This window comes from Chiloscyllium plagiosum, unplaced genomic scaffold (genome assembly GCF_037043375.1).
Source record: "Chiloscyllium plagiosum isolate Xiang-an unplaced genomic scaffold, Cpla_swu_hap1 HiC_scaffold_11, whole genome shotgun sequence".
In the NCBI taxonomy this organism is placed as follows: Eukaryota; Metazoa; Chordata; class Chondrichthyes; order Orectolobiformes; family Hemiscylliidae; genus Chiloscyllium; species Chiloscyllium plagiosum.
Genome location: NW_028270149.1, coordinates 33616702 through 33642739, shown reverse-complemented (window position 1 = coordinate 33642739; position 26038 = coordinate 33616702). Strand labels below are relative to the sequence as shown.

The 26038-nt window shown below is 40.8% G+C and overlaps 1 protein-coding gene across 4 annotated transcripts in view; it reads left to right on the top strand.

Moving 5' to 3' along the window:
* The window catches only part of thoc2 (THO complex 2), a 149222-nt gene extending 126605 nt beyond the window's left edge, over window positions 1–22617 (top strand). For 3 of the 4 annotated variants that reach the window (XM_043704869.2, XM_043704870.2, XM_043704871.2), the window contains 6 exons: window positions 4699–4848; window positions 5159–5225; window positions 7402–7565; window positions 9620–9690; window positions 10175–10223; window positions 21904–22617. In XM_043704869.2, coding sequence (XP_043560804.2) covers window positions 4699–4848; window positions 5159–5225; window positions 7402–7565; window positions 9620–9690; window positions 10175–10202 — 480 coding nt within the window. In that variant the 3' untranslated portion in view covers window positions 10203–10223; window positions 21904–22617. Of the gene's footprint in view, window positions 1–4698; window positions 4849–5158; window positions 5226–7401; window positions 7566–9619; window positions 9691–10174; window positions 10224–21903 lie in introns of those variants that run through there. The other variant, XR_015758635.1, reaches the window with a different exon arrangement.
* Window positions 22618–26038: the final 3421 nt, after the last annotated feature.

Sequence of the window (26038 nt, the reverse complement as noted above, 5' to 3'; positions counted from 1 at the left end):
GTAGAGATTATTGGTATGGAATTTGAGTTTGATTGAGGTGAGGTGGGACAAGTCATAGAATCATATAGCATGAAACAGACCCTTCTGCCCAACTCATCTATGCCGACCAAATTTCCCAACTAAATTAGTCATATTTGCCTGTACTTTGCCCATATCCCTATAAATCTTTCCTGTTCATGTCCCTGTCTCAATGTCTTTTAAATGTTTTAACTGTACTCGTTGCACCACTTTCTCTGGCATCTCATTCCATGTACCACTTTTTGAAAAGGTTGCCTCTTGGGTCCCTTTTAAAATCTTTCCCCTGTTACCTTATACCTATGATCTCTAATTTTGACTCCCCTACCCTGAGGAGAAGACCTTTTGCTGTTCACCTTACATAAGCCCTTCATGATTTTATAAACTCAATATGGTCACCCCTCAACCACCTCCACCACTGAGGAAAAAAGTCCTAGCCTATTAAGCTTGTCCTTGTAACTAAACCAGCATCCTGGTAACATCATGGTAAATCTTTTCTGCACTCTCTCCAATTTAATAGTATCTTTCCTGCAGCAGTAATATGTTACTGGCTGTACACCTGACCCCTTGCTAAAGCAGATGGTAGCAGAGTGAGATGGTGTTTGTAATCCTAGAAACTAATGATCTGGGACACTGGTTCAAATCCCACTATGACCCATGGTGGAGTTTCAATTCAGTGAATTAAATCTGGAACTGGAAACCAGTCCTGGGGATGGTGACCAAGGCAACCATCATTGATTGTGGTTTTTAAAAACGCCCCATCAGGATTCACCGACATGGGAAAGAAATCTGCTGCCCCTCGCCCAGTCTGGGCCTACATGCAACTGCAGGCACCAATGGGGTCAAGTCCGAATAGCCCTCGATTCAAAGCCAATTACAGGTAGTCTGCACTGACAGTGTCCACACAACCCACGAAAGGGTGTTTTCTGTTGGAAATAAGGTGGCTGTCTTTTGGGATTTGGCTGTTAGCGAATTGGGACAGCTAAAGGTGATCAGGCCAAATGTTCAAGATGGACTCAAGTCAGATATCTAGGTTTGGTGGAGTCAAAGGTGTCAGGTTACTTATTAAACAGGATTTAAAGTAGGCTTTAATTCTTCTAATTTTTCTTGGGGTGGGGGGGGTGGATGGGAAGCTTCAGTTGCATGGAAAATTATGGAAAAAGTTAAAGGGCAGGAGGACTCTGGACAGGGTATTGAAGTTTCTAGAACAAATAATTAGAGAGTTTGGAAAGGGCCACAGATCTAACTTAGAGCACAGCAGATAAAGGAACAGCGATGAGAAAGGGGTTGGTCACCTCAGGCTGTTGTACTTAAATGTGTGCAACGTAAGAGCAACATACTTGAGCTTTTAGTGCAGTTTGATGGGTATGATAGAGACATGGCTGCAAGGGGATTGGAGCTGGGAACTAAATATCCAAGCATACACATCCTATCGCAAGGACAGGCAGAGGGTGGTCAGATTGCCTTGGTAGTAAGAATAAAATTATATAACTTGCAATCGATTTAGGGTCAGAAGGCATAGAATTTGTGTAGGTAAAGATGAAGAACTACAATGGAAAAGAAATCCTCACTAAAGTGAAATACAAACCACCTAGCAATAGTCAGTATGTGGGACAGAAAATAAATCAAGAGATAGAAAAGGCAATATTACAGTAATCATTTGGGCACTTCAATATATAGATGGTCTGGCAAAATTACAGTTGTGGATCTCAAGAACGGGAATTCATGGAATGTTGATGAGTTGGGTTTTTTTGAGCAGCTTGTGATGGATCCCACGAGGGTGCCAGCAGTTCTGGATTTGGTGATGTATATTGCAACTTGATTCGGGAGCTTAAGGTGAAGGAACCGCTATAGGGCAGAGCTGATTGGAAGGGGAGCCCAGCAGGAAAGATGTTGGAGCAGCAATGGCAGGAGTTTCTGGTGCTAAGTTGGGAGGCACAGCAGAAAGGAAGAAGAAACATACTCACGGGAGGCCATGGCAACCATAGTTGCCAAGGGAAGTTAGGGACAGCATAAAGGGAAAACATACAATGTAGTGAGGATTAGTGGGAAACCAGAGGATTGAGAAGCCTTTAAAATGTAGCAGAAGTTAACTCGATATGTATTTAGGGGTGGAGAAGATGAAATATGAGGGAAAGCCAGTCAGTAATATAAAAGAGGGTTTCAAGAGTTGTTTTAGATAGCTAAAAGGTAAGAGTGGGTATTGGACCACTGGACAGTGAAGTTGAGAAGCAAAGAAATGGTGGGACTTTCCATCAGTCTTTATAGTGGAAGATACTAGCAGCATAACAGAACTTCAAGAGTCAGAGGGTAGGAGTGAATGCGGTGGCCATCACCAAGGAGAAGGTACTGAGAATGCTGAAAGGTCTGAAGGTGAATAAATAAACTTGAATAGATAGACCAGTCCCCAGAGATCTGAAGGAGACAGCTGAGGAGATTGTGGAGGCATTGTTGGTGATCTTTCAGCAATCACTGGAGTCAAGGAGGGTCTCGGAGAATGGAAAAATGGTGAATGTAAAATCCCTATCTCAGTAGGGAGGGAGGCAGAAGATTGGAAATGATAGGCCACATAGCCTGACCTCTGCCATTGGTCAGAGTTTAGAGCCCATTATTAAGGATGAGATTGCAGAGTACTTGGAAGTGTGTAGTAAAATAAGGCTGAGTCAGCACAGTTTCGTTCAGTGGAGGTTATGCCTGATGAATCTTAGAATTCTTTGAGGAGCCAACAAGACAAAGGATAACTAGTGGTCATGATCTCTTTGGATTTCCGGAAGGTTTTTGACAAGGTGACGCACAAGAGACTGCTAGATGAGATAAGAGCCAGTGGTGTTCGGGCAAGATAATGTCATGGATAGAGGGTTGGTTGATTTGCAGAAGGCAGAGAGTCGAGATAAAGGGAGCTAGAATACTAGAGCACGGATGTACTGCTTAGGTTAAGGCTTTGGTCAGACTGCATTTAGAATGTTGAGAGAAACTCCAGGCTTATCTGGCCTTGGAGGAGGTCCACAGGACATTTGCAAGATTGATGGCAGGGATGAAAGACTTGTCATTTGAGGGGCTGTTGAGGACTCTGTGTCTGTACTTGGACTTCAGAAGGATGAGGGGTTATTTGATTGAAACTTAGAGAATACTGAAAGGTTTAGTTAGAGTGTACGTGGAGAACATGTAGGAGAGCCTCTTACTTGAGCGCACAGCCTTACTTAAGACCAAGATAAAGAGTGTGATGTTTGGAACCAGGGCCAGGTGGAGCTCATTGACTCAGATCCTTGATTGGGTTGGCAGTTATAAACAGAAGATTCAGAAGGCCTCCTCAATCCGTGGACTGACTTTGAGCTGGCTGCATTAAGCCCCTTGCATTTATCCAAATTAAACTCAGCATGGATGAGTTGGACCAATGGATCTCTTTCCATGCTGTACATCTCTATGACTTCATAAATAATCATTTAAAGATTAAAGCTCAAATAGGACAGACGGTGATTATATAAGTAGTCCGTATGGTCATCCAGATCTAATTTCAAAAGCCATCAGATATTGTGGTGTTAAACCATGATGGTTGTAAGATTTCAGTTTCCATTCCCTGTCTGTACTGTTCATTCCTCCATCACCCCGACCCTGCTAAGAAAGGCAACCTTAAGTAGTACTCTTGGGGGAGAGGATTGAACCTGACTTAGCTGCAATGATTTTCATAGTCAGGTAGCCTACCAACATTGTCGAAGCTCTGAAAGAAGGCTAACAGAGTTAAGTTTGTTTTTCATTAGTGTGCAGTTGCTTAAGCATTGTGGCTTTATTTGTGCTGCAATTTACTACTTCTAAACAATTGGACAATACATAGTTTTGTGTTTTGAAATGTGCAACAAAATGTAAAAGAAGCATTGTGGCCTCCATTGATAGATTAACATCATGAACATGTGACAAGTCCTGGCAGGGAGGGAGTTTAGCATTTCCGTGTTTAGAATTTATCAAGGTCATTGTTTTCACAAAAATGAATTCCAACGGAATCTTCAGAGGAAATAAAATTTCTGGGAGCACCATATAATAAAAATTCTACTTGACTTTGGTTTGGTGGATGCCAATGGCCCTGGAAGTTAAATATTATGCTGTTCCCTTCAATTATGGATAGTTAATCAGAAATTTCCTGAGATAGTTGTTAAATGATGTTTTGATTAATTACTTACCATATAAAGTAGCACCTCTGAGAGTGAGTTTGGGATATGGGGACAAATAAAAATTATAAAAATTTTGCTGACAAAAGTCATGGTGAATTGATGGAATATGATTTAAAGCTTTATGTTTAAAATAAGTTTTACTATCGATCATTTGGAATATCTAGAGATTTGGTTCTGGGAATGGGGAACTTAGAAATTGGTTTAATATTAACTTTGCCAATTATCACCAATTAAACACAATTTCGGTATTCTTACTAAATCTATTTTACAGTAATCTTCAATCACAAAAATGGTTTTAAACCACTTCTGATCAGTCTTCATTTTTATAAAAGTTTTTCAATATCATCCTGAATGGAATTGCTCTTGTATACAGATGTATGTTTTTAATTAAAAGCCAACTAACAGGCAAATGTGTTCTGCATTTAGATTGTCATTGTAGGACATTGACGTTAATGGAAACCATTTAGTTCAGTTGAAATGTTATGATCATAAGTGTGCATTACATCATTTTTAACAGCACCATAGCCCGCATCACACCAACCATAGTACAGGCACACAGTCAAAGAGCAAAGAAAGGGAGGTGGAGAAGAAAGAGGTGGAGAAGTTGAGGGATCGCTCAAGAGAGCGAGAAAAGAAAGAAGACAAAGAAAGAAAAGATCGCAAAAGGGTAAGACATAAAAACATGAAAATAAAGCAAATGAAAGATTGACCGATACATATTTTGTCAGTTGTGAGTCTGCTCAAACTAAATTGGTGAATCGGTTATATTGCTTATTATGTTGAAATGTTACTTACTGTGCTGAGTATTTTTCTTTCTATTTCTGCTTTTTAACTTATCTGATGTTCGTCTTGGTATTTGAAGAAGCTTGGGTTAGGAATAGCTGACTGATTTGTTTGAATAATGTGGCACCTGCAAACAATACTTGGAATGAATTTCCTTTGTTATTCTCAATTTGAATTTCGTCTTGTTCTTTCAGGATCATTCAAACAGTGACCGAGAGAACATACAAGAATCAAAAAGGCGTAAAGATGAAAATGGGACAGGTTAGCTTTAATATATGTTGTTATTTAAATTCTGAGCGCAACTTGACAAATCCAAGCTGTCTGAATGCTGCAACAGTGGAGTACATCAAACTATTATTTGAATGCTGAACATGACCAGAGTACAGAACAATGAAATAAAAATAAGGACTACTTAACCAGGAGAATAAGAAGAATTGATTGAAGGCATGGTCTAATAATTTTTCTGAAGGTGTTTAAATGGATTGGATGGGAGGGAGTTACTGTTGATAGCTTGAACCAGCTCCCTGTCAGAGTTAAGAGAAATCTTGTTGGTCAAGATTCCTTTTTAAAAGATTCGTCCATTAAAATTTGTATTTGCCCTGACCAAAATGAATCTTAGAGCAATGTAAAGTGAGTTGGAATATCGAGTACTAAGATGTCATTAAACAAATGGCTGGGAGGATTTATTCCATGATGTAAAGTTCTGAACTGAAAAACAGGTTGAACATCCTAGAATAATGACATTGATGCTTCATTCATTCCCATCAACTCCCACAGTGAATAGGTGATAGCAACAATATGAATAGTGAGTTTACATTAAACTTATGTAGCCGTTGTAATCTATCTGATTATTATTGATCCTTGCTCTTGACCATGTTTATCTTCTACATGTGCAAAACAGCAAGTGTCACATTCTCAGTTTATTCAATGAATAGAACTTTTGGAGGCTTTTTAGGGTAGATTCAAAGACATAGTGTATAATCAATCTTAGTTCACAGGAACTTGTTCATTAGATATTTATGATGAATGATAAAAGAGAATGAGAGATTCACATCCAGTATAGTATTGTTAAGGGGTGCAAAGAAGAATGAAGAACTGTATAGTGGGTCAAGTCCAGGAATGAATTTCTAAATGTTTTGAAATTTGGTTGCTGCAAGGTTTGGGCGAACTCTGTGTAGATCAGAGAAAGCAGAGCTAGCGAGTGAATTATTGGTTAAGTTGTGGTTTATATCTCTGTTTATGCAGTATTGATTCTGGCTGACTAATTGGGTAAATTCTTTGGTCTGTGCCTGTGAGGAGAAGGGATAGCACTCATATCTCTGCCCTCATCAATCTTTGTGGTTACCTCCTCAAAAACTCAATCGAGTTTGCAAAATATGATTTCCCTTGCACAAAACTATGCTATCCCTAGTCATTCCTTGCCTGTCCAAATGCATATAAATCTTATCTTTCAGAATCACTTCCAAAGTGATTTAGCTTTGTGTGAATGTGAATTATGTACAGAGATTAGACATTAAATTTCTTGCAGATAATGTCATTGCTTGAATAAAATACCTACTCGCAAGCATTCAGCAATTTGTGCCCAAATTGTTTCTTATAATCCACATTTTGTTTTAATCTGAACAGCAGTTTCCCTTTTAAACAAAATGCAATGGACATGTTTTAAAAAAAATGTCTTAAAACGTTTGTCCAGTAGACCTCGCCGACTTTTGTTTCAAAATTAGCATTCAGAGAAATGGAAGGTGAATTGTGCATATGTATAGTTATGATTTATGATACACAGTCTCCTCAAATGTGATAACTGATATATATTGCTCTTCCTCAGCTATGCCAGCAATCATAAGAAATACATTGAAATGAAAGTGCTAAATCAGTAGATTAAACTGGTAAATGCCATTACTGTTGTAAGGCAAGGAAATGTGACAGCATGGAATATATGAGCAGATATTGTTTTATGATGGTGTTTGAGATATTCGGCGAACCCAAAACAGCTCTTAACAAAGAATCAAAAGAACTGCAGATACTGGAAATCAGAAACAAAAAAACAGAAACACAGTTCTGAAGAAGAGTCACTGGACTCAAAACGTGCTTTCTCACCAGAGATGCTGCCAAATCTGCTGAAGTGTTTCAGCAATTTCTGAAAAAGAACTGTTTTGAAACAGAAACAAAAACAATTACTTGAGAGCTATAATGTGCACCTGCAGGAGAAAATTCATCAGTTTATTAACATCTCCAACAGTGCAATGGTCCATCTGTATCATATAGAAATGTTGTCCTATGTTGTGTGTTCATGTCTTGAATGGGATTTGAATCGGGAACCTTGTGATTCTTAAGGCAAGAATGTTACAATTGAAGCAAGTCTAACATTAGACTACCTCTTTTGTAAAATTTTGTAGTTAACTACCAGAGAAATGAGGATTCAATGTTTACTTAACAGGTGGCTCTGGAAAAAGGAGTAAAAGTGCAAGTCCTGCAGATTCCCCACGTTCAACTGAAAAGGAGAAAAATAAGAGTTCAAAATCTAGCTCTGGTAAAGACAGGGATAAAAATGATTCCATCAAACTAGAAAAACTAGAAAAGAGTTCAACAACAAGCAAGAAGGTATAGTCTTGTAAATATGAATGTGTGCATCCTTGATAATTGGTTATAGGATAGAATTAAGTATGCAATTTAATGTATGCCTAAGAAATCTACAAAATCTTTTCAAAGTAGCTGATCATTTCTGATCCAACGTTAATGTCAAAATATATATTTTGTTAAAATGAACTTACTATGTGTAATTTTATTGCACAGTGGACACTTTGCTAAAAAGTATGTGTTTTAGCAAGCATCTGCAAAATTAAGAAATTTTAATATGTTAAAATGCATATTGGACTTAACTTTATTGTCACTTGCACATGATTGGCCTGAAGCATTGACAGAATTGCCAACTTTTCTGAGGGATTGCTTCTCTTCTCCAGAGGTGAAATTTGATATAGCTCCAATTCTCAGAAATGAAGTAAAAGCAGAAAATGCTAAGAACAGATGATAGATCCTCCAATATCCAAAAGAAAAACTGATCTGCAGATCCCAATGTTGGACTGGGCTGTACAAAGTTAAAAATCACACAACCCCAGGTTATAGTCCAAGTTTAACTGGAAGCATTAGCTTTCGGAGCCGCTGCTCCTTCATTAGGTGATAAAGGAGCAGCGCTTCGAAACCTGTTGGACTACAACCTGGTGTTGCGTGATTATTAACCCCAAAAAAAACTGGTATTTCATTAAATTACTCACAGTCATGGCCACCTCTTCAACTGTCGTTTATGTCGCATGCATAATACATAAGCTAAGGTTGTATCTGATGAAAGTGGTCATACAAGTTCAACTTATGAAATCTACCAACATAAATTTCTTAATGAATTTATCTGTTCAGTTGATTGGTTCACTGCTTTATTGTGAGTCAAATAAATATTGGAAAGGGAATTAAACTGAAACCAAGTTTGAGTAGTGGGCATGATCCTCTTTTGTCTCCCTTGTCTCATTGTATTTTCCAGATCTGTTTTTTCTGCCCTACTGAGCATTAACTTTAGCTCCAGTTTCTCCAGTTTATCAAATCCTACTCAGTGTTCCAGCTTATTGCACCTTCGCAAATGAGTTATCTGTCATTCTTAAGATTTACAAGGATGTTGGCAGATTTGCAGGGTTTGAGCTATAAGGAGAGGCTGAATAGATTGGGGCTATTTTCCCTGGTGCATCGGAGGCTGAGGGGTGACCTTATAGACGTTTATAAAATTATGAGGGACATGGATAGGCTAAATAGACAAGGTCTTTTCCCGGGGGTGAGGGAGTCCAAGACTAGAGGGTATAGGTTTAAGGTGAGAAGGGAAAGATTTAAAAGGGACCTAAGGGGCAACTTTTTCATGCAGAGGGTGATGCGTGTATGGAATGAGCTAGGAGAGGAAGTGGTGGTGGCTGGTACAATTAATTGCAACATTGAAAAGGCATCTGAGTGGGTATATGAATAGGAAGGACTTAGAGGGACATGGACCAAATGCTGGCAAATCGGATTAGATTTATTTAGGATATCAGGTCAGCATGGATGAATTGGATGAAAGGGTCTGTTTCTGTGCTGTATATCTCTATGATTCTACTCTAGAGCCACTTGCCAAGTCTGGATGTTGACGTGGGGTATTGCCTCATACTGAAAGGACAACTTTATTCTGCTGCTATATTGGCAAGTTAACTAATTTTCTGGGCATTGCTTCTTGTATTTGCAGATCATTATAATTTACCTTGAGGGAGGAAGCAGAAGGAAAGTGGGTTCTAACATTACATTCAGCATAAGGGAAGCGCTGACATGGAGGAAACAGAGCTGTCACTATTGTGAAATCTTATGGCTGTACTGAATAATAAGGATAAAGCAGAATAGTATCTTGAAGATGAGTAACTTTGATAATTAGACAGAAAAGCAATGTTTCAGTAGATGAGCAAGATTTGAAAGAAATGAGCTAGCAAAAAAAAATGCCCAGGTGGTATTGTTGGACGTGTTTGTGTGTACAGCATGTTTTTGTCAGTCATAATATTTTTTGTTTCTCCCTTAGGCAATGCAATTAATGCGACCTAGATCTGTACAACACATTTAAAGTTTGTAACACTTTTCCTTATCATATTTTACAGGAATCTAGACATGATAAAGGAGACAAAAAAGAGAAGCGTGAGAGTGGAGGTTTGAAAGAAGACAAAAAACAATATCCTTTTATTGACCCTTTGACAATTGAAATAAATTGACTCCTAATAAAAAATAGATTTATTGAAGTTTCTCCGTCGATTAAAATTTATGCTATTTTAGATATGTCCAGATTTGAACTGTCAAGTAGCTGAATAAAACATTGATGTTCTCGGCGAAAGTGAGGACTGCTGGAGATTAGAATCGAGAATGTGGTGCTGGAAAAGCACCACGTGTCAGGCAGCATCTGAGGAGCAGGCGAATCGACATTTTGGGCAAAACCCCTTCATCCTGATGAAGAGCTTTTGCCAAAACGTCGATTTTCCTGCTCCTTGGATGCTGCCTGACCTGCTGTGCTTTTCCAGCACCACTCTCTCAACATTGATGTTCTCAGTCTGGTTTGACCAATTTAGGCCCCTAAAACAACTTCTGTTAGTGAATAAAATTCTGCCTTAAAATTCACAACATAAGGGATGTATAATTGTGATTTTTCTTAACAATCATACTCATAAATCATCAGAAAAACATAGATAATAAAGAATGACACAACTCATGGTAAGTTTGTGATTCGATTTAAGACTAAAATCAGTTTAATGTAACGTATCAATTCTTGTTTCAGTACTTATCTCGGAATCTAGTTCATTTGGAGTTTGCTTTGTTATTTCCCTGTTTCTTTCCTCGTGATGTGCACTCAACTTGAAGGCTGTTCGATCAATTTGCTAAACAGAGTGATGACAGGAATTTAGTGAATTGGGCAATGTAAGGCACATAGCAAAGGAGGTGCTAAGTATTTTAAAGTAAGGGAGCAACAGTAAATATATAATCATAATTCTGAGATAAAAGGAGATCAATTGAAATTTATTTTCTTGGGGTGCACTTTCCAATGATAAAGGGATCCAGTTTGTATTTGTTAAGCAAATCAGTAATTTAACAATAATTGGAAATGAGGCAAAACTGAAAACAAATGTAAGTTTGAGTAAAACAGTGAGATATCGTAGAACCTGTTGCCTGCAGTTCCTGTGTTATGTGGGAATTCTGGAATGCTTCATGTGCCTTGGTGAGATCATGCTGTGAAGTACCTTGTTCAGATTTGGCCTCCTTATTAAAGCAATTTGCACAAGTTTACTTAACTAATACATGGAAAAGATAGCTTGTCTTTTAAGAAAGATTTGGGAATAGTGATCACAATTCCGTAAGTGTTAGAGTACTCCCGGACAAAGATGAGACTGGTCCGAGTGGTTACTTGAGGGGAGGCCAACTATAGCAAAATTCAGCAGCAACTGGGGAATGTTGGGATATTAGGAGCAGCTGTTTGAGTTAGTCCACATTTGATATGTGGGATGCTTTTAAAGAGACGTTGATTGGAGTGCAGGACAGACATGTCCTTGTGAAAATGAGGGATAGAAATGACAAGATTAGGGGACCATGGATCACAGGCCAGCTAAATTGTGAGACTAGCTAAGAGGAGAAGGGAAGCATACATAAGGTCTAAGCAACTGAAAACAGCCGAAGCTTTGGAAGAATATTAGGAAAGTAGGATCCTTCTGAAACGAGGAATTAAGAGGGCTTAAAGAGATCATGAAATATCTTTAGCAAACAGGATTAAGGAAAATCCCAAAGCCTTTTATTCATATATGAGGAGCAAGAGGGTAACTAGAGAAAGGGTTGGCCCACTCAGTGACAAAGGGGGGAAGTTATGAGTGGAGTCAGAAAATGGGTGAGATTCTTAATGAGCACTTTGTGTCGGTATTCACCAAGGAGAGGGACATGACGGATTTTGAGATTGGGATGGATTACTCTCCGTCAAGTCGGCATAAGGAGGGAGGAAGTATGGGGTATTCTAGAAGGCATTAAGGTGGACAAGTCCTCAGGTTCAGATGGGATCTATTCCAGATTACTGAGGGAAGCGAGAGAGGAAATAGCTGGAGCTTTAACAGATACGTTTGCGACATCCTTGAACATGGATGAAATTCCAGAGAACTGGAGAATTGCTAATGTTGTCCCCTTATTTAAGAAGGGTAGCAGGGATGATCCAGGTAATTTTAGACTGGTGAACCTGACATCAATGGTAGGGAAGCTGCTGGAGAAGATACTAAGGGATAGGATCTATTTAAATTTGGCAGAAAATTGGCTTATCAGCAATAAGCAGCATGGTTTTCTGGACAGTAGGTCATGTATTACTAAATTGATAGAATTATTTGAGGAAGTGACAAAGTTGATTGATGAGGGAAGGGCTGTAGATGTCATATACATGGACATCAGTAAGACATTTGATAAGGTTCCCCATGGTAGGCTGAGGGAGAAAGTGAAGTCACATGGGCTCCAGGATGTTTTAGCTAGATGGATAGAGAACAGGCTGGACAGCAGGAAACTGAGAGTAGTAGCAGAAGGGAATTTCTAAAAATGGAGAACTGTGACCAGTGGTGTTCCACAGGGATCCGTATTGGGACCACTGTTTGTGATACACATAAATGATCTTAAGGAAGGTGTGCGTGGTCTGATTAGCGAGTTTGCAGATGACACTAGGGTTGATGGAGTAGTAGATAGTGAAGGGAGATGTCAGAGAATGCAGCAGAATATAGATAGATTAGATTAGATTAGATTACTTACAGTGTGGAAACAAGCCCTTTGGTCCAACAAGTCCACACCGACCCACCGAAGCGTAACCCACCCAGACCCATTCCGCTACATTTACCCCTTCACCTAACACTACGGGCAATTTAGCATGGCCAATTCACCTAACCTGCACATTTTTGGATTATGGGAGGAAACCGGAGCATCCGGAGGAAACCCATGCAGACACGGGGAGAATATGAAAACTCCACACAGTCAGTCGCCTGAGCCGGGAATTGAACCCGGGTCTCTGGCGCTGTGAGGCAGCAGTGCTAACCACTGTGCCACCCTTGAGTAAATTGGAGAGTTGGGCAGAAAAATGGCAGATGGTTTTGAATCCGGGCAATTGCAAGGTGATGCATTTTGGAAGATCTCATTCAAGAGCAAACTATACGGTAAATGGAAAAGCCCTGGGGAAAATTGATGTATGGAGAGATCTTGGTGTTCAGGGCATTGTACCATGAAGATGGCAACACCGGTTGATAGAGTGGTCAAGAAGGCATACGGCATGCTTTCCTTCATCGGATGGGATATTGAGTACAAAAGTTGGCAGTTATGCTACAGTTATATAACGCTTTGGTTCAACCACATTTGGAATACTGCATACAGTTCTGGTTGCCACATTTCCAAAAGGATGTGGATGCTTTGGAGAGGGTGCACAGGAGGTTCACCACGATGTTGCCTGGTATGGCGGGCACTAGCTAGGGAAGAGAGGTTAAGTAGATTAGGATTATTTTCATTAGAAAGACTGAGGTTGGGAGGGGGAGAACCTGATTTGAGGTCTACAAAATCATGAGAGGTATAGATAAGTGGATAGCGAGAAGCTTTTTCCCAGAGTGGGGGACTCAAATACTAGGGTTCATGAGTTGAAGATGAAAGGGGAAATGTTTAAGGGAGATATGTGTGGAAAGTTCTTTACGCAGAGGATGGTGGGTGCCTGGAATGCATTGCCAGCAGAGCTGGGCATGATAGCGTCATTTAAGCTGTATCAAGACAAATATGTGAATGGATAGGGAGCAGAGGGACTCAGAGCCTTAGAAAGCAGACAAGAGGTTTAGATAGAGGATCTGGATTGGTGCAGGCTTGCAGGGCCGAAGTGCCTGTTCCTGTTCTGTAATTTCCTTTGTTCTTTGTTCTAAGATTGGTCGAACTCTGTTTGTATTCGCTGGAATTTTGCAGAGTAAGAGACAAAATATGTAACCATGTGTGCTTCAGTTTCTCAAACCTGAGCTCAAGGTTTCTGGTCATAACTAACTGGAAACTTTGAGGAACAATGCTATGCTGTGAATTTCCTGTGGTGAATTTTCCAACAACCAAACCTACAATAGTAGAGCCCTGGGCACAGTAAATTGGTGGCTAACAGGAAGAGGCAGCCAGTGTGACTGGAAGTAGCATTTTCAAACTGATTTTCAGTATCGAATTTTGATGAAGATGCAGAGCTCTGCCTTACCACAATGAAGAAAATATTGCATCACAGTAAATGTGTAGAAATGTAATAGTCATGGGGGACTCTCAGGCTTTTTTTTAACTGTTGAACAGTTTGGCAAACAATGTTGCCTCCCTTCTGATGCCAGGATAAATGACATCACTGAATGGGTGCAGAATATTTTGTTGTGGATAGATGAATTTCTGTAAGTTGGCTTCAGTGGGTGGCTTGACGAACAGTTGAGGTTTGGTGGAACAGTCTTTAGGCAGGTAGATAGCAAAATGTTCACAAGGATTAGAGTCATAGAGATGTACAACACAGAAACGGAAGCTTCCGTCCAACTCGACTATGCCTTATCTAGACCCATTTACCAACACTTAGCCCATGTCCCTCGAAATCCTTCCTATTCATATACCCATCTAGATGCCTTTTAAATATTGTAAATGTACCAACTTCACCACTTCCTCTGGCAGCTCATTCTGTACACGCACCACCCTCTGCGTGAAAAGGTTCGCCCTTAGATCCCTTTATAAAGCTTTCCCCTCTCACCCTAAACCTGTACCCTCTAGTTTTGGACTCTCCCATTCTAAGGAAAAGACCTTTTCAATTTACCCTATCCATGCCCTTTGTGATTTTATAAACCTCCGTAAGGTCACCCCTCAGCCTCTGATACTGCAGGGAAAACAACCCCAATCTACTCAGCCTCACCCTATAGCTCAAACCCACCAACCCTGGCAACATTTTTGTCAATGTTATCTGAACCCTTTCAAGTTTCACAACATTCTTTTGATAGGAAAGGGACCAGAATTGCATGCAATATTCCAAAATTGGCCTAACCAATGTCCTGTACAGCCGCAACATGACCTCCCAACTCCTGTACTCAATACCCTGTCCAATAAAGGAAAGCATACCAAATGCCTTCTTCACTGTCCTATCTACCTACGACTCCACTTTCAAGGAATTATGAACCAGCACTCCAAGGTCTCTTTGTTCAGCTACACTGGCCAGGACCTTACCATTAAGTATATAAGTCCTGCTCTGATTTTGACTTTCCAAAATGCAGCCCCTCACATTTATCGAAATTAAACTCCATCTGCCACTCCTTAGTCCATTGGTCCATCTGATCAAGATCCCGTTGTACTTGGAGGTAACCTTCTTCACTGTCCACTACACTTCCAATTTTGGTGTCTTCTGCAAACTTACAAACTACACCTCCAATATTCACAGCCAAATCATTTATATAAATGATGAAAAGCATGGATCCAGCACCGATCCTTGTGGCACACCACTAGTCACAGGCCTCCAGTCTGTAAAGCAACCCTCAACCACCACTCTCTGTCTTCTACCTTTGAGCCAGTTCTGTATCCAAGTGGCTAGTTCTCCCTGTATTCCATGAGCTCTAACCTTGCTAACCAGTCTACCATAAACAACCTTGTTGAACACCTTGCTGAAGTTCATATAGATCACGTCCACCACTCTGCCCTTGTTTCTTCAAAAAAAACTCAATCAAGTGCATGAGACATGATTTCTCATGCACAAAGCCATGTTGACTATCCCTAATCAGTCCTTACCTTTCCAAATCCATATAAATCCTGAGCCTCAGGATTCCCTCTATCCTACGCACCACTAATGTCAGGCTCATTGGTGTATTGTTTCCTGGTTTTTCCTTACCACCTTTTCTTAAATAGTGGCACCACATTAATCAACCTCCAATCTTCTGGACCCTCAGCTGTGACTATCAGTGATACATATATCTCAGCAAGGAGCCCAGGAATCACTTTCCTAACTTCCTACAGAGTTCTCGGGTACACCTGATCAGGTCCTGGGGATTTATCCACTTATATGCGCTCTAAGACATCCAGCACCACCACCTCTGTAGTATGGACATTTTTCAAGATGTCAGCATCTACTTCCCTACGTTCTATATCTTCCATGTCCTTCTCAACAGTAAACACTGCAAAATACTCATTTAGTATCTCCACATCTCCTGTGGTTCCATAATAGGCTGCCTTGCTGATCTTTGAGGGGCCATATTCTCTCCCTAGTTACCCTTTTGTCCTTGGGATTCTCCTTAACCCTATTTGCCAAAGCTATCTCATTTCCCTTTTTGCCCTCCTGATTTCCCTCTTAAGTATACTCCTACTGTCGTTATACTCTTCTATGGACGGATTCACTGTATCTCTGTTGTCTATACCTGACATATGTTTCCTTCTTTTTCTTAACCAAAACTCAATTTCTCTAGTCATCCAGCATTCCCTATACCTACCAGCCTTGCCTTTCACCCCAACAGGAGTACACTGTCTCTGCACCCTCGGTTATCTCATTTTTTAAGGCTTCCTATTTTCCAGCAGTCCCTTTGCCTGCGAACATCTGCCCCCAATAAACTTTTGAAAGTTCTTGCCTAATACCGTAAAAATTGGCCTTCCTCCAATTTAGAACATGAACTTTTAGATCTGGTCTATTCTTTTTCATCACTATGTTAACACTAACCGAATTATGGTCGCTGGGCCCAAAGTGCTTCCCTACTGACACCTCAGTCACCTGCCCTGCCTTATTTCCCAAGAGTAGGTCAAGTTTTGCACCTTTTCTCATAGGTATATCTACATACTTGAAACTTTTCATGCACGCACTTAACAAACTCCTCTCCATCTAAACCCTTAACACTGGCAGTCCCGGTCAATGTTTGGAAAGTTAAAATCTTCTACCACAACCACCCTATTATTCGTACAGGTAACTGAGATCTCCTTACAAATTTGTGTCTCAATTTGCCGCTGACTATTAGGGGCTCTATAATACAATCCCAATAAGATGATCATCCTATTTCTCAGTTCCACCCAAATAACTTCCCTGGATGCATTCCCAGGAATATCCTCCCTAAGTACAGCTGTAATGCTATCCCTTATCAAAAATGCTATTCCCCCTCCTCTGTTGCCCCTCTTTCCCGCCTTCCTATAGCATTTGTATCCTGGGGCATTAAGCTGCCAGTTCTGACAATCCCTGAGCCATGTTTCTGTAATTGCTACGATATCCCAGTCCCATGTTCCTAACCACACCTTGAGTTCATCTGCCTTCCCTGTTGGGCCTTTTGCATTGAAATAAATGCAGTTCAATTTATCAGTCCTACCTTGTTCTCTGCTTTGTTCCTGCCTGCCCTGACTGTTTGTATCGCTCCTTTTCCCAACAATATCAGTATCAGGTTGATCTCTTGCCTCCCTATTTCCCTGTAGCCCATCACTCTTCCACCCCCCCCCCCCCCCCCCCCCCCCCCCCCAGGAATCACTTTCTAGTTTAAATCCAGAGCAGCTTGAGCAAATCTCCCTGCCGGTATATTACTCCCCTTCCAATAATTCAGGTCCAATCTGTCCTTCTTGTACAGGTCACTTCCATTCCAGAAGAGATTCCAATGATCCAAAAATGTAAACCGTTCACACCTGCACCAGCTCCTCAGCCACACGTTCATCTGCTCTATCCTCCTATTCCTACCCTCACTAGCTCATAGCACCGAGAGTAATCCAAATATTACTACCCTTGCAGACCTCCTTTTTAAATTTCTGCCTAACTTTCTATATTGTCTCTTCAGAATCACTTCTTTTTCCCTTCCTATGTCTTTGGTTCCAATGTGTACAATGATCTCCTGCTGGTCCCTTTCTGCTTTCGAACATTCTGCACCCTCTCCGAGAAACCCTTGATCTTGGCCCATTCTGATTTTTCAGCACCGGCTGCCTCTGACTAGAGCGACCCCTATCACAATCGATTTCTTGGAACCTGGTGTACCCCTCATTACATTAGAGCCGCTCTCCATAACAGAAACTTGGCTGTATGTGCTATATTCCCCTGAGAGTCCATCACCCCATTCATTTTCCAAATCAGCATACTTGTCTCAGAAAGGGATAGCAACAGGAGACTCCGACATTATCTACCCAACCTTCCTACCTTTCTTCGAGTTAACGCATCTACTTGACTGTATCTATGCTTTTCTCCCTTCCTATAATGCCATTTATCACACCCCCTACCCACAGTACTCATTATTGTAGATTAATAGCAAGTTTTCACTTAAAAAACTATGCACTTATCTCTTCCTGTGCTGTGAGCTCTCCCACACAGGTTCCTTCAAGATCAGCTGTGAAATTAAGTGTTCGTTAATTTTTCCTAGATGAATCTGATGTCCAGAAATACTTGAACTCAAACAGCAAAGACAGTAAATGTGCAGATTGACTCCTGTGTCAGACAGTAGTATGGGTTTCTTTCTCTGACCATGTAGTCAGTGTCTTTTAACTGTCTTCCTCCTTTTTGAAGTGCCATTGTTTTGATCTTTTGTCCCCAAGGTTCCACAACAATGCAATGATGTATAAAAAGTAATTGCTGCTCCTGGAATTCAAGGACCTCCAACACCTAAAATATCTCAGAAAAGGAGCAGCTCTTACAGCCACAATTTTTTCCCCATCGTTAATGACTGGGTTTTTCCCCATCGTTAGTGCCAAAAAGTTGAGCTCTGCTTAGGGACATGCATAGGAGTAGGTGATTCAGCCAGTTGAGTCTGCTCCATCATTCAATAGCAACATGGTGATTTGATTCCTTCACATTCCTGTCTCCCCTTTTCACGAGCTTACTTCTCAAAAATCTGTGTTGAAAACCTTCAAGTATACTGCTACCGCTGTCTTTTGAGGAAGATAGAGTTCAAAAATCACATGACCCTCTATGGGAAAATACTTTTTGCTTCTGCCTTAAATGAATGACACTTTGAAGTTGTGGACCCTAGTTCGAGAGTCACCCACAGGAATAAACATCCTCACCACATCCACCCTGACAAGGCCTCCCTGGATCTTTAAATATTCCAATCAAGTTACTTTTGCTATGTTAAACTCTAATGGATGCAAGCCTAGTCTGTCTGATCGTTCTGCATAAAACATCCAATCTTACCACTCATACGTATAGTAAACCTTGGCTGAACAGTTCTGAATCTGCTGCTCATTGCTTAGGGGCAGGACATTGGTGAGATGAGATCTGGAGTACTGCACACATTATTGGTCACCATGTTCAAGGAAGAATGGAAATGCATTGGAAGCAGTTCAGATAATACTTAACAGTCGTAAGATAGCTGGAGTGGATAGGTTGAACAGGCTAGGTCGATATCTGCTGGAGTTCAGAAGAGTAAGATGACTTTATTGAAACATCAGATATGCTGAGGGAATTTGAAATGTTGTATGTCGAGCGGATGATTCCTATTATGAGAGAATCGAGAATCAGTGGTCACTGTTTAAAATTGCTTTAAATGGATGATCCCTCGGAGATGAGAATTTTCTTTTTCCCCAGCGACCATGAGTCTTTGGAATACTTTTCCTGAAAAGCTGGTGAAAGCATAATCTTTGAATATGTAAGGCAAGCATGGAGAAGCAAGGTTGTGAAAGATTTACAGGGATAGGTGAGCATATGGATTTCAGGCTCCAGTCAGATCAGCCATGATCTTATCAAATGACAGAGGGGAGGTTGAATGGCCTATTTGTGCTCCTTATTTGTATGTTTTTATGTTGCACTAGTGGTTAATAAGTGGGGTTCAGAATTTTGGACACCAACAGCTTTCACTTAATTGATTTAACATAAAATATCCCCTGATGTTTCTTGGGTAACAGTCATGACCAAGCAAGAAAAATTAGAGATTGTTGATATCAGAGGGAGTTCTAGATTGGACCTCTGAAGGTGATAGGATGCATAATAGAGTGCAACCATTTCTGGAAAGCCTTCCATAATGTGAATGCAGGATGCTTGAAGGTTCTTCCGTCAGCAAAAAAAAACTGAAGGGAAGTTGCAGACTAGAACTGGAAGAAAAGAAGCAAGCTCAGTTTAAGGTTGGAAAATATTCCAGAAGTTTGCCTATTTTAGATGAGGCCAGGATTTTTGAAATGGTATACACATGGAACTAGTGAAGTTTCACAAGATGTCACACAAGAGTGCAACTTTATGTAAAGTGGAATACAAGCGTTTCAATACATTAATTTATCCACTTTTATGATTTTCAATACATTTTTATGTGTTTCAAGAATTTTTTATGCGCAAGACATGTTTTGAAACGCATAAAAGTGGATAAATCCCCAGGACCTGATCAGGTGTACCCTAGAACTCGGTGGGAAGCTAGGGAAGTGATTGCTGGGCTTCTTACTAAGATATTTGTATCATTGATAGTCACACGTGAGGTGCCGGAAGACTGGAGGTTGGCTAACGTGGTGCCACTGTTTAAGAAAGGTGGTAAGGACAAGCCAGGGAATGATAGACCAGTGATGGAAATGTGTTGCTGGAAAAGTGCAGCAGGTCAGGCAGCATCTAGGGAACAGGAGAATCGACGTTTCGGGCATTAGCCCTTCAGGAATCTGGATGTTCCCTAGATGCTGCCTGACCTGCTGCGCTTTTCCAGCAACACATTTCCATCTCTGATCTCCAGCATCTGCAGACCTCACTTTCTCCTCATGATAGACCAGTGAGCGTAACGTGAGTGGTGGGCAAGTTGTTGGAGGGAATCCTGAGGGACAGGAACTACATGCATTTGATTAAGGATAGTCAACATGGCTTTGTGCATGGGAAATCATGTCTCACAAACTTGATTAAGTTTTCTGAAGTAACAGAGTATTGATGAGGGCAGAGCGGTGGACGTGGTCTGTATGAACTTCAGTAAGGCATTTGACGAGGTTTCCCATGGGAAACTGGTTAGCAAGGTAAGATCTCACGGAATACAGTGAGAACTAGTAATTTGGATACAGAACTGGTTCAAAGGTAGAAGACAGAGGTTGGTGGTGGAGGGTTATTTTTCAGACTGGAGGCCTGTGACCAGTGGAGTGCCACAAAGATCGGTGCTGGGCCCTCTACTTTTTGTCATTTACATAAATGATTTGGATGCGAGCATAAGAGGTACAGTTAGTAAGTTTGCAGATGACCCCAAAATTGGAGGTGAAGTTGACAGCGAAGAAGGTTATCTCAGATTACAACTGGATCTTGATCAGATAGGCCTGTGTGCTGAGAAGTGGCAAGATGGAGTTTAATTTCGATAAATGTGGGGGGCTGCATTTTGGGAAAGCAAATTTTAGCAGGACTTATACGCTTAGTAGTAAGGACCTCGGGAGTATTGCTGAACAAAGAGAGCTTGGAGTGCAGGTTCACAGCTCCTTGAAAGTGGAGTCGCAGGTAGATAGGATAATGAAGAAGGTGTTTGTTATGCTTTCCTATATTGGTCAGAGTATTGAGTACAGGAGTTGGGAGGTCATGTTGCGCTGTACAGGACATTGGTTAGGCCACTGTTTTAATATTGCATGCAGTTCTGGTCTCCTTCCTATTGGAAAGATGTTGTGAAACTTGAAAGCATTCAGAAAGGATTTACAAGGATGTTGCCAGGCTTGGAGGATTTGAGCTATAGGGAGAGGTGGAATAGGCTAGGGCTGTTTTCCCTGGAGCGTCGGAGGCTGAGGGGTGACCTTACAGAGGTTTGCAAAATCATGAGGGGCATCATAGGATAAATAGACAAAGTCTTTTCCCTGGGGTGGAGGAGTCCAGAACTAGAGGGCAAAGGTTTAGGGTAAGAGGGGAAAGATTTAAAAGAAACCGAAGGGCAACTTTTGCACACAGTGCTACTTGTATGGAATGAGCTGCCAGAGGAAGTGGTGGAGGCTTGTACAATCGCGACCTTTCAAAGGCATTTGGAGGGGTATATGAACAGGAGGGGTTTGGAGGGATATGGGTTGGATGCTGGCAGGTGTGACTAGATTAGGTTGGGATATCTGGTCGTCATGACTCTGTGGCAAGCATTGGAAATGAGTGTGGGCCAAATTTGGTGGTGTTGTGATGGAAGTTGGTAGCCTTTTCTTGAAGGCTACAAATGGATTTCATCGTATACTAAAATTCATTGAGTAAAATTAATTGCATGTTAAAAGCTTGTTATAGCCTCATCTGTAATTGCAGATCAGGATTACTGCCTCTTCAGTTTTCCTTTTGCCCCTTTGAGGAAGAACTTTACCTCTGCTTTGGCCTTTCTCTGAAGATTCACTTGACACTGGCAACTCACGATGTGGCAAAATGAATATGAACCCCCAGTTTGTAATGTTGATATACTGGTACTTTTTAAATTCCAATCCAAAATTGTAAAATCGTCCAGGAGCATGCACTTGTGATGCTTTTTAATCTTCCAAGTTACGTTTCTTTATCCTATTACAGGTTCCCCGTCCCTCACCCACCTTATCCCCATTGGATTACAAGCTGCTGCCATGGATTTATTTGTGCTACTGAATTTTGGATACTTGGACTTCATTTGTAAGGATGGCAAATCACGACAGAGGACCTAACCGAAGCCTATTAAAATATTTTGTTGAATTCCTTTCACTCCATTTCTGTTGGCCATCGTTTAAAAGTTGAGTTGTGTTGTCTTTTAACTTGATGTTTTGTCTGTATGCATGTCATTTTCAGTATAATACTAGCAAGTGGTTTGCTCTTTAATATAAGCACAATGTGCTGTACACAGCAAAACCACAGAGTATATTTTGTAGTCACTTTGAGAACGGACTGGCGTCTGCTACAGACTGTCTACAACCTTTTGTCTTCACCTTTATGGCAATGAAGATATTTGTATATTATGTATACACTAGTATAGTGATTGTGTGTAATTAAAATCAGCCATTGTTTAATTTACTGATTAAAACTATCCTGTGCAGCATCTTGTGTTTATTCCATGAATTGCCATTGAAGAAAATGAATTGCAAGAGTTGTCCTTTAAAAGATTAAATTAGGTTTAAATTGTACAACTACAGGAGATTTCTATTTCCATGAATACCTATGTTTCGTCATAAATTTTCAAGATTGCATTTGAATTTTTTATCTGCTGTATTCTACCAGTGTAATCTTTTTCTAAATAAATGGATAGTTTTCTCAGTCGGTCATCTGTTGTGATGGGGGTTTTGCTCATTCTTTTGATATTATGGTTTTCAATTTGAAGTATTTTTCTCTTGGCTCATTTGGAGATGGTGTGCAAATGAAGTGCAAATTGTCCTAACTGCTTCATTGTTCTAATGTTTGTTTTTAAAAGTTTAGACATACTGTAAAACTATTTAGAATTAGAAAGCTTTATTTATTGATGTGAAAATACTATTTTTGTTTGAAATGAAATGCCATGGATACTCTATCTTGGCCTCTTCCTGAAATCCCCAGAATCTCACATGCTGACCTTCATCCAATTTTATTCTCTCTTGACTGACCTGGCACTTGTATGCCATTGACTGGCACTTATCTGGTGTGACTGTTACTTGACACAGACTGCTTCAGTATCTGAAGAGTTGTGAATGGTGATGAACATTGTGCAAACATCAGTGAATATCCCCTCTTTTGACTTCTCTGGTAGAGAGGATGTCATTAATTTTCAGCTGAAGATAGTTGGACCTAGAATACTACCCTTAGGAATATCTGCAATGATGTCCTATGGTTGAGTTGATTGATCTTTAACAACAACTACCTTTCCTTGTGTTGTCCTTGTTTGTTGGAAAGTGGGCAATATGCAGTGATCTTGGGTGTATATCAGTCTGCTGCTGCTCATGGCCCACACTGCCCCATGGCTGTCCAGACTTGAGTTGCTATATCTGTTCAGACCTTTCCCATTCAGCATGGTCACAATATTAAACAACACAAAAGATAATCTCCAGAGTGTGAAGTTTTGATTTTGTCTCCACAAGTACTCTGCAGCAGTCATTCTTACCATGTTGTGGACAGATGCATCTAAGACAGGTACATTGGTGAGAATCAGGTCAGATAGATATTTCCCTCTTGTTCCCTCAGATACACACCTGATCTAGCAGCTGTATCCTTAGGGATCTGGCCACCTTGTCATCTCAGTCAGTGGTGCTACTGAACTATTTTCAGTGATGGATATTGAAGACCTGAATGCACACTTAAGTGCCCTTCCCAACCCAAGTGGTGTTCAACATGGCAATGAATTGTTTTGTTAGCTGGTACAGGAGATGATAAGTAATGACTGTGTGGAGTTTGCACGTTCTCCCCGTGTCTGCGTGGGTTTCCTCCGGGTGCTCTGGTTTCCTCCCACAGTCCAAAAGATGTGCAGGGTCAGGTGAATTGGCCATGCTAAATTGCCCGTAGTGTTAGGTAAGGGGTAAATGTAGGGGTATGGGTGGGTTTCGCTTCGGCGGGTCGGTGTGGACTTGTTGGGCCGAAGGGCCTGTTTCTACACTGTAATGTAATCTAATCTAATCTAATAATCAGGAGGTTTCCTTCCCTATTTTTGACATGATGTCATGCGACTTTATGTGGCCCAGAAGTAAAGTTGCCATTGTTTGAGGTCATAAGGCTGCTTACTCATGAGAATGAGACTGTTTAAGGTGAGTTTAACATGAGGGTCACCATGCCTCTGGCAAGGGGTGAGGTTGAGAAGGTGGGATCTTCTTAGTAACATCAGCCAGAGCAGGAATTGAATCGGCATTATTGGTGTCACTTTCTTTCACAAATCAGCCGTTCAGCCAAAGATCAAATAAACCACCGTGGGGGTCCAGACAATGTTGAAGTCAACTATATTCCTTTGTTGACTTGTTTAAATTATTCTAACTTGTCCTTGCAGTCGTCATCTTCCCTCACAGCCTCCTTGCGGCCCATTTTATCTCCTCTTTATTGCAGCTGCCGCCTTCGCCCTCTTCAATCTCTTGCAGCCTCCTTATATCCCAACCCATTGCAACCTTTTCTCCCCCATCTCCTTGTAGCATCCTTTAACTCCCATCTCCCTTTGCAACAATGTGATGCTGATTGGTGCAACCTACGGCTACCTATCAATTTCAGAGGTCATCTGCCATCAACCATGTGCTTGCTTGTCAGGTAGCTGAATAGCTTGGGCTGTAAGTAAGACATTGAGAAGCTAGTTGGTCCAGAAGAGAAACTAGGTCTGCAACAGCCAAAAATGCTCTTAGATATCTGCAGTAAACCACTTTAAGCCAGAAGTAAAATTAACTTCAGCAGATGCTGTGATTTTGAATTGGATAATTTGGAAGCCTTTCATAAGTGAACCAGCCACCACGTACCTCTTGCAAACCAGCTTTTATGATGACTCTGTGAATAGCGAGACTTGATTCATAGCATGCTACCTCACTGAGTCATGACATTTCTCTCCCCCAGATCCACCTTGCTTGTTTACTCTGTCTTGGCTTCAACCCCTGGATCTCATTGTTCTCACTCCACTCCCCACCAGCTCAGGAAACCCACTTACAGCTTTCACCTCTTGGCCATCTGGAACCCTGGTTCTCAGACTTCTGAACTTGGCTCTTATTCCCTGTCCCACAGGAAAAGGCTGGCATCTACCTCTGTACCAGCCATTGCTTGATTCACTGTTTTCTGCTCCCATTTCACATTTGCCGTATTTGTATTTCTGTTCTACTTGGGGGAAGGGATTTGTACAGATTGGTCACTTTAATGAGATATGGAGGCAACTTTCAGAGAAGTGTAAAGCTAATGGGGTAATGATGGGACTTCAGTTTCTTCAACATTAACTGGAGTGGTCATGGTATTAAAGGTTTAAAGGGAGTAGAATCCTTAAAATGCATCCAGGACTTTTTTTTACTGACAATATGTAGATGATCCTAAAGGGAGGTTGTGTCCTATGTAATGAAGGTAGCCAATTGGTTCAGGTATCAGTGGGGATGCATAACTGTTAGATTCAAAATTGTTCTGGGAAAGGACAAGAATGGGCCTGAAATGGAAGTTCTAAACTGGGGGAAGGCTGGTTTTCATAAAATTGCATGATTTAATTTGAGGGACTGGAAGATGTAAATCAATCTCCAAACGATGGGATTCATTCAAGAAACAAATATGGAAAGAAAAGAGACAAAATGTTCCAATTAAGAAAAAAAGATGGGACCAACAATCCAGTAAACCCTGAATATCAAGGCGTATACAGAATTGGATAAAGAGAAGGGAGACTTATGGCAAATACTGAGGGTTCAACTGCAGAAGCCCCAGAGGAGTACAGAATGCATAAGGGGAAATTTAACAAGGAAATTAGGAGAGCAAAAAGGGGACATGGAAGAATGATAGAAGGTAAAATAAAGGAAATTCCTAAGTTAATTTACAAGTATCTAGAGAGAAAGACTGAAGGACTACAGTAGTAATTTGTGCATAGAGTCAGAGGACATAGGTGGGGTTCTAAATTAATCCTTTGTCCCTCTCGTGAGTATTGACACAATGTAGGTATAGAAGTCAGGGAGGAGTGTGATAAATTTAAAGAAGTTAGCCTAGAGACTAGGATCTGTGTGGTCTGGCAGGCGTAAAAGTAGATAAACCTCCAGGGCCAGATGAAATGTATCAT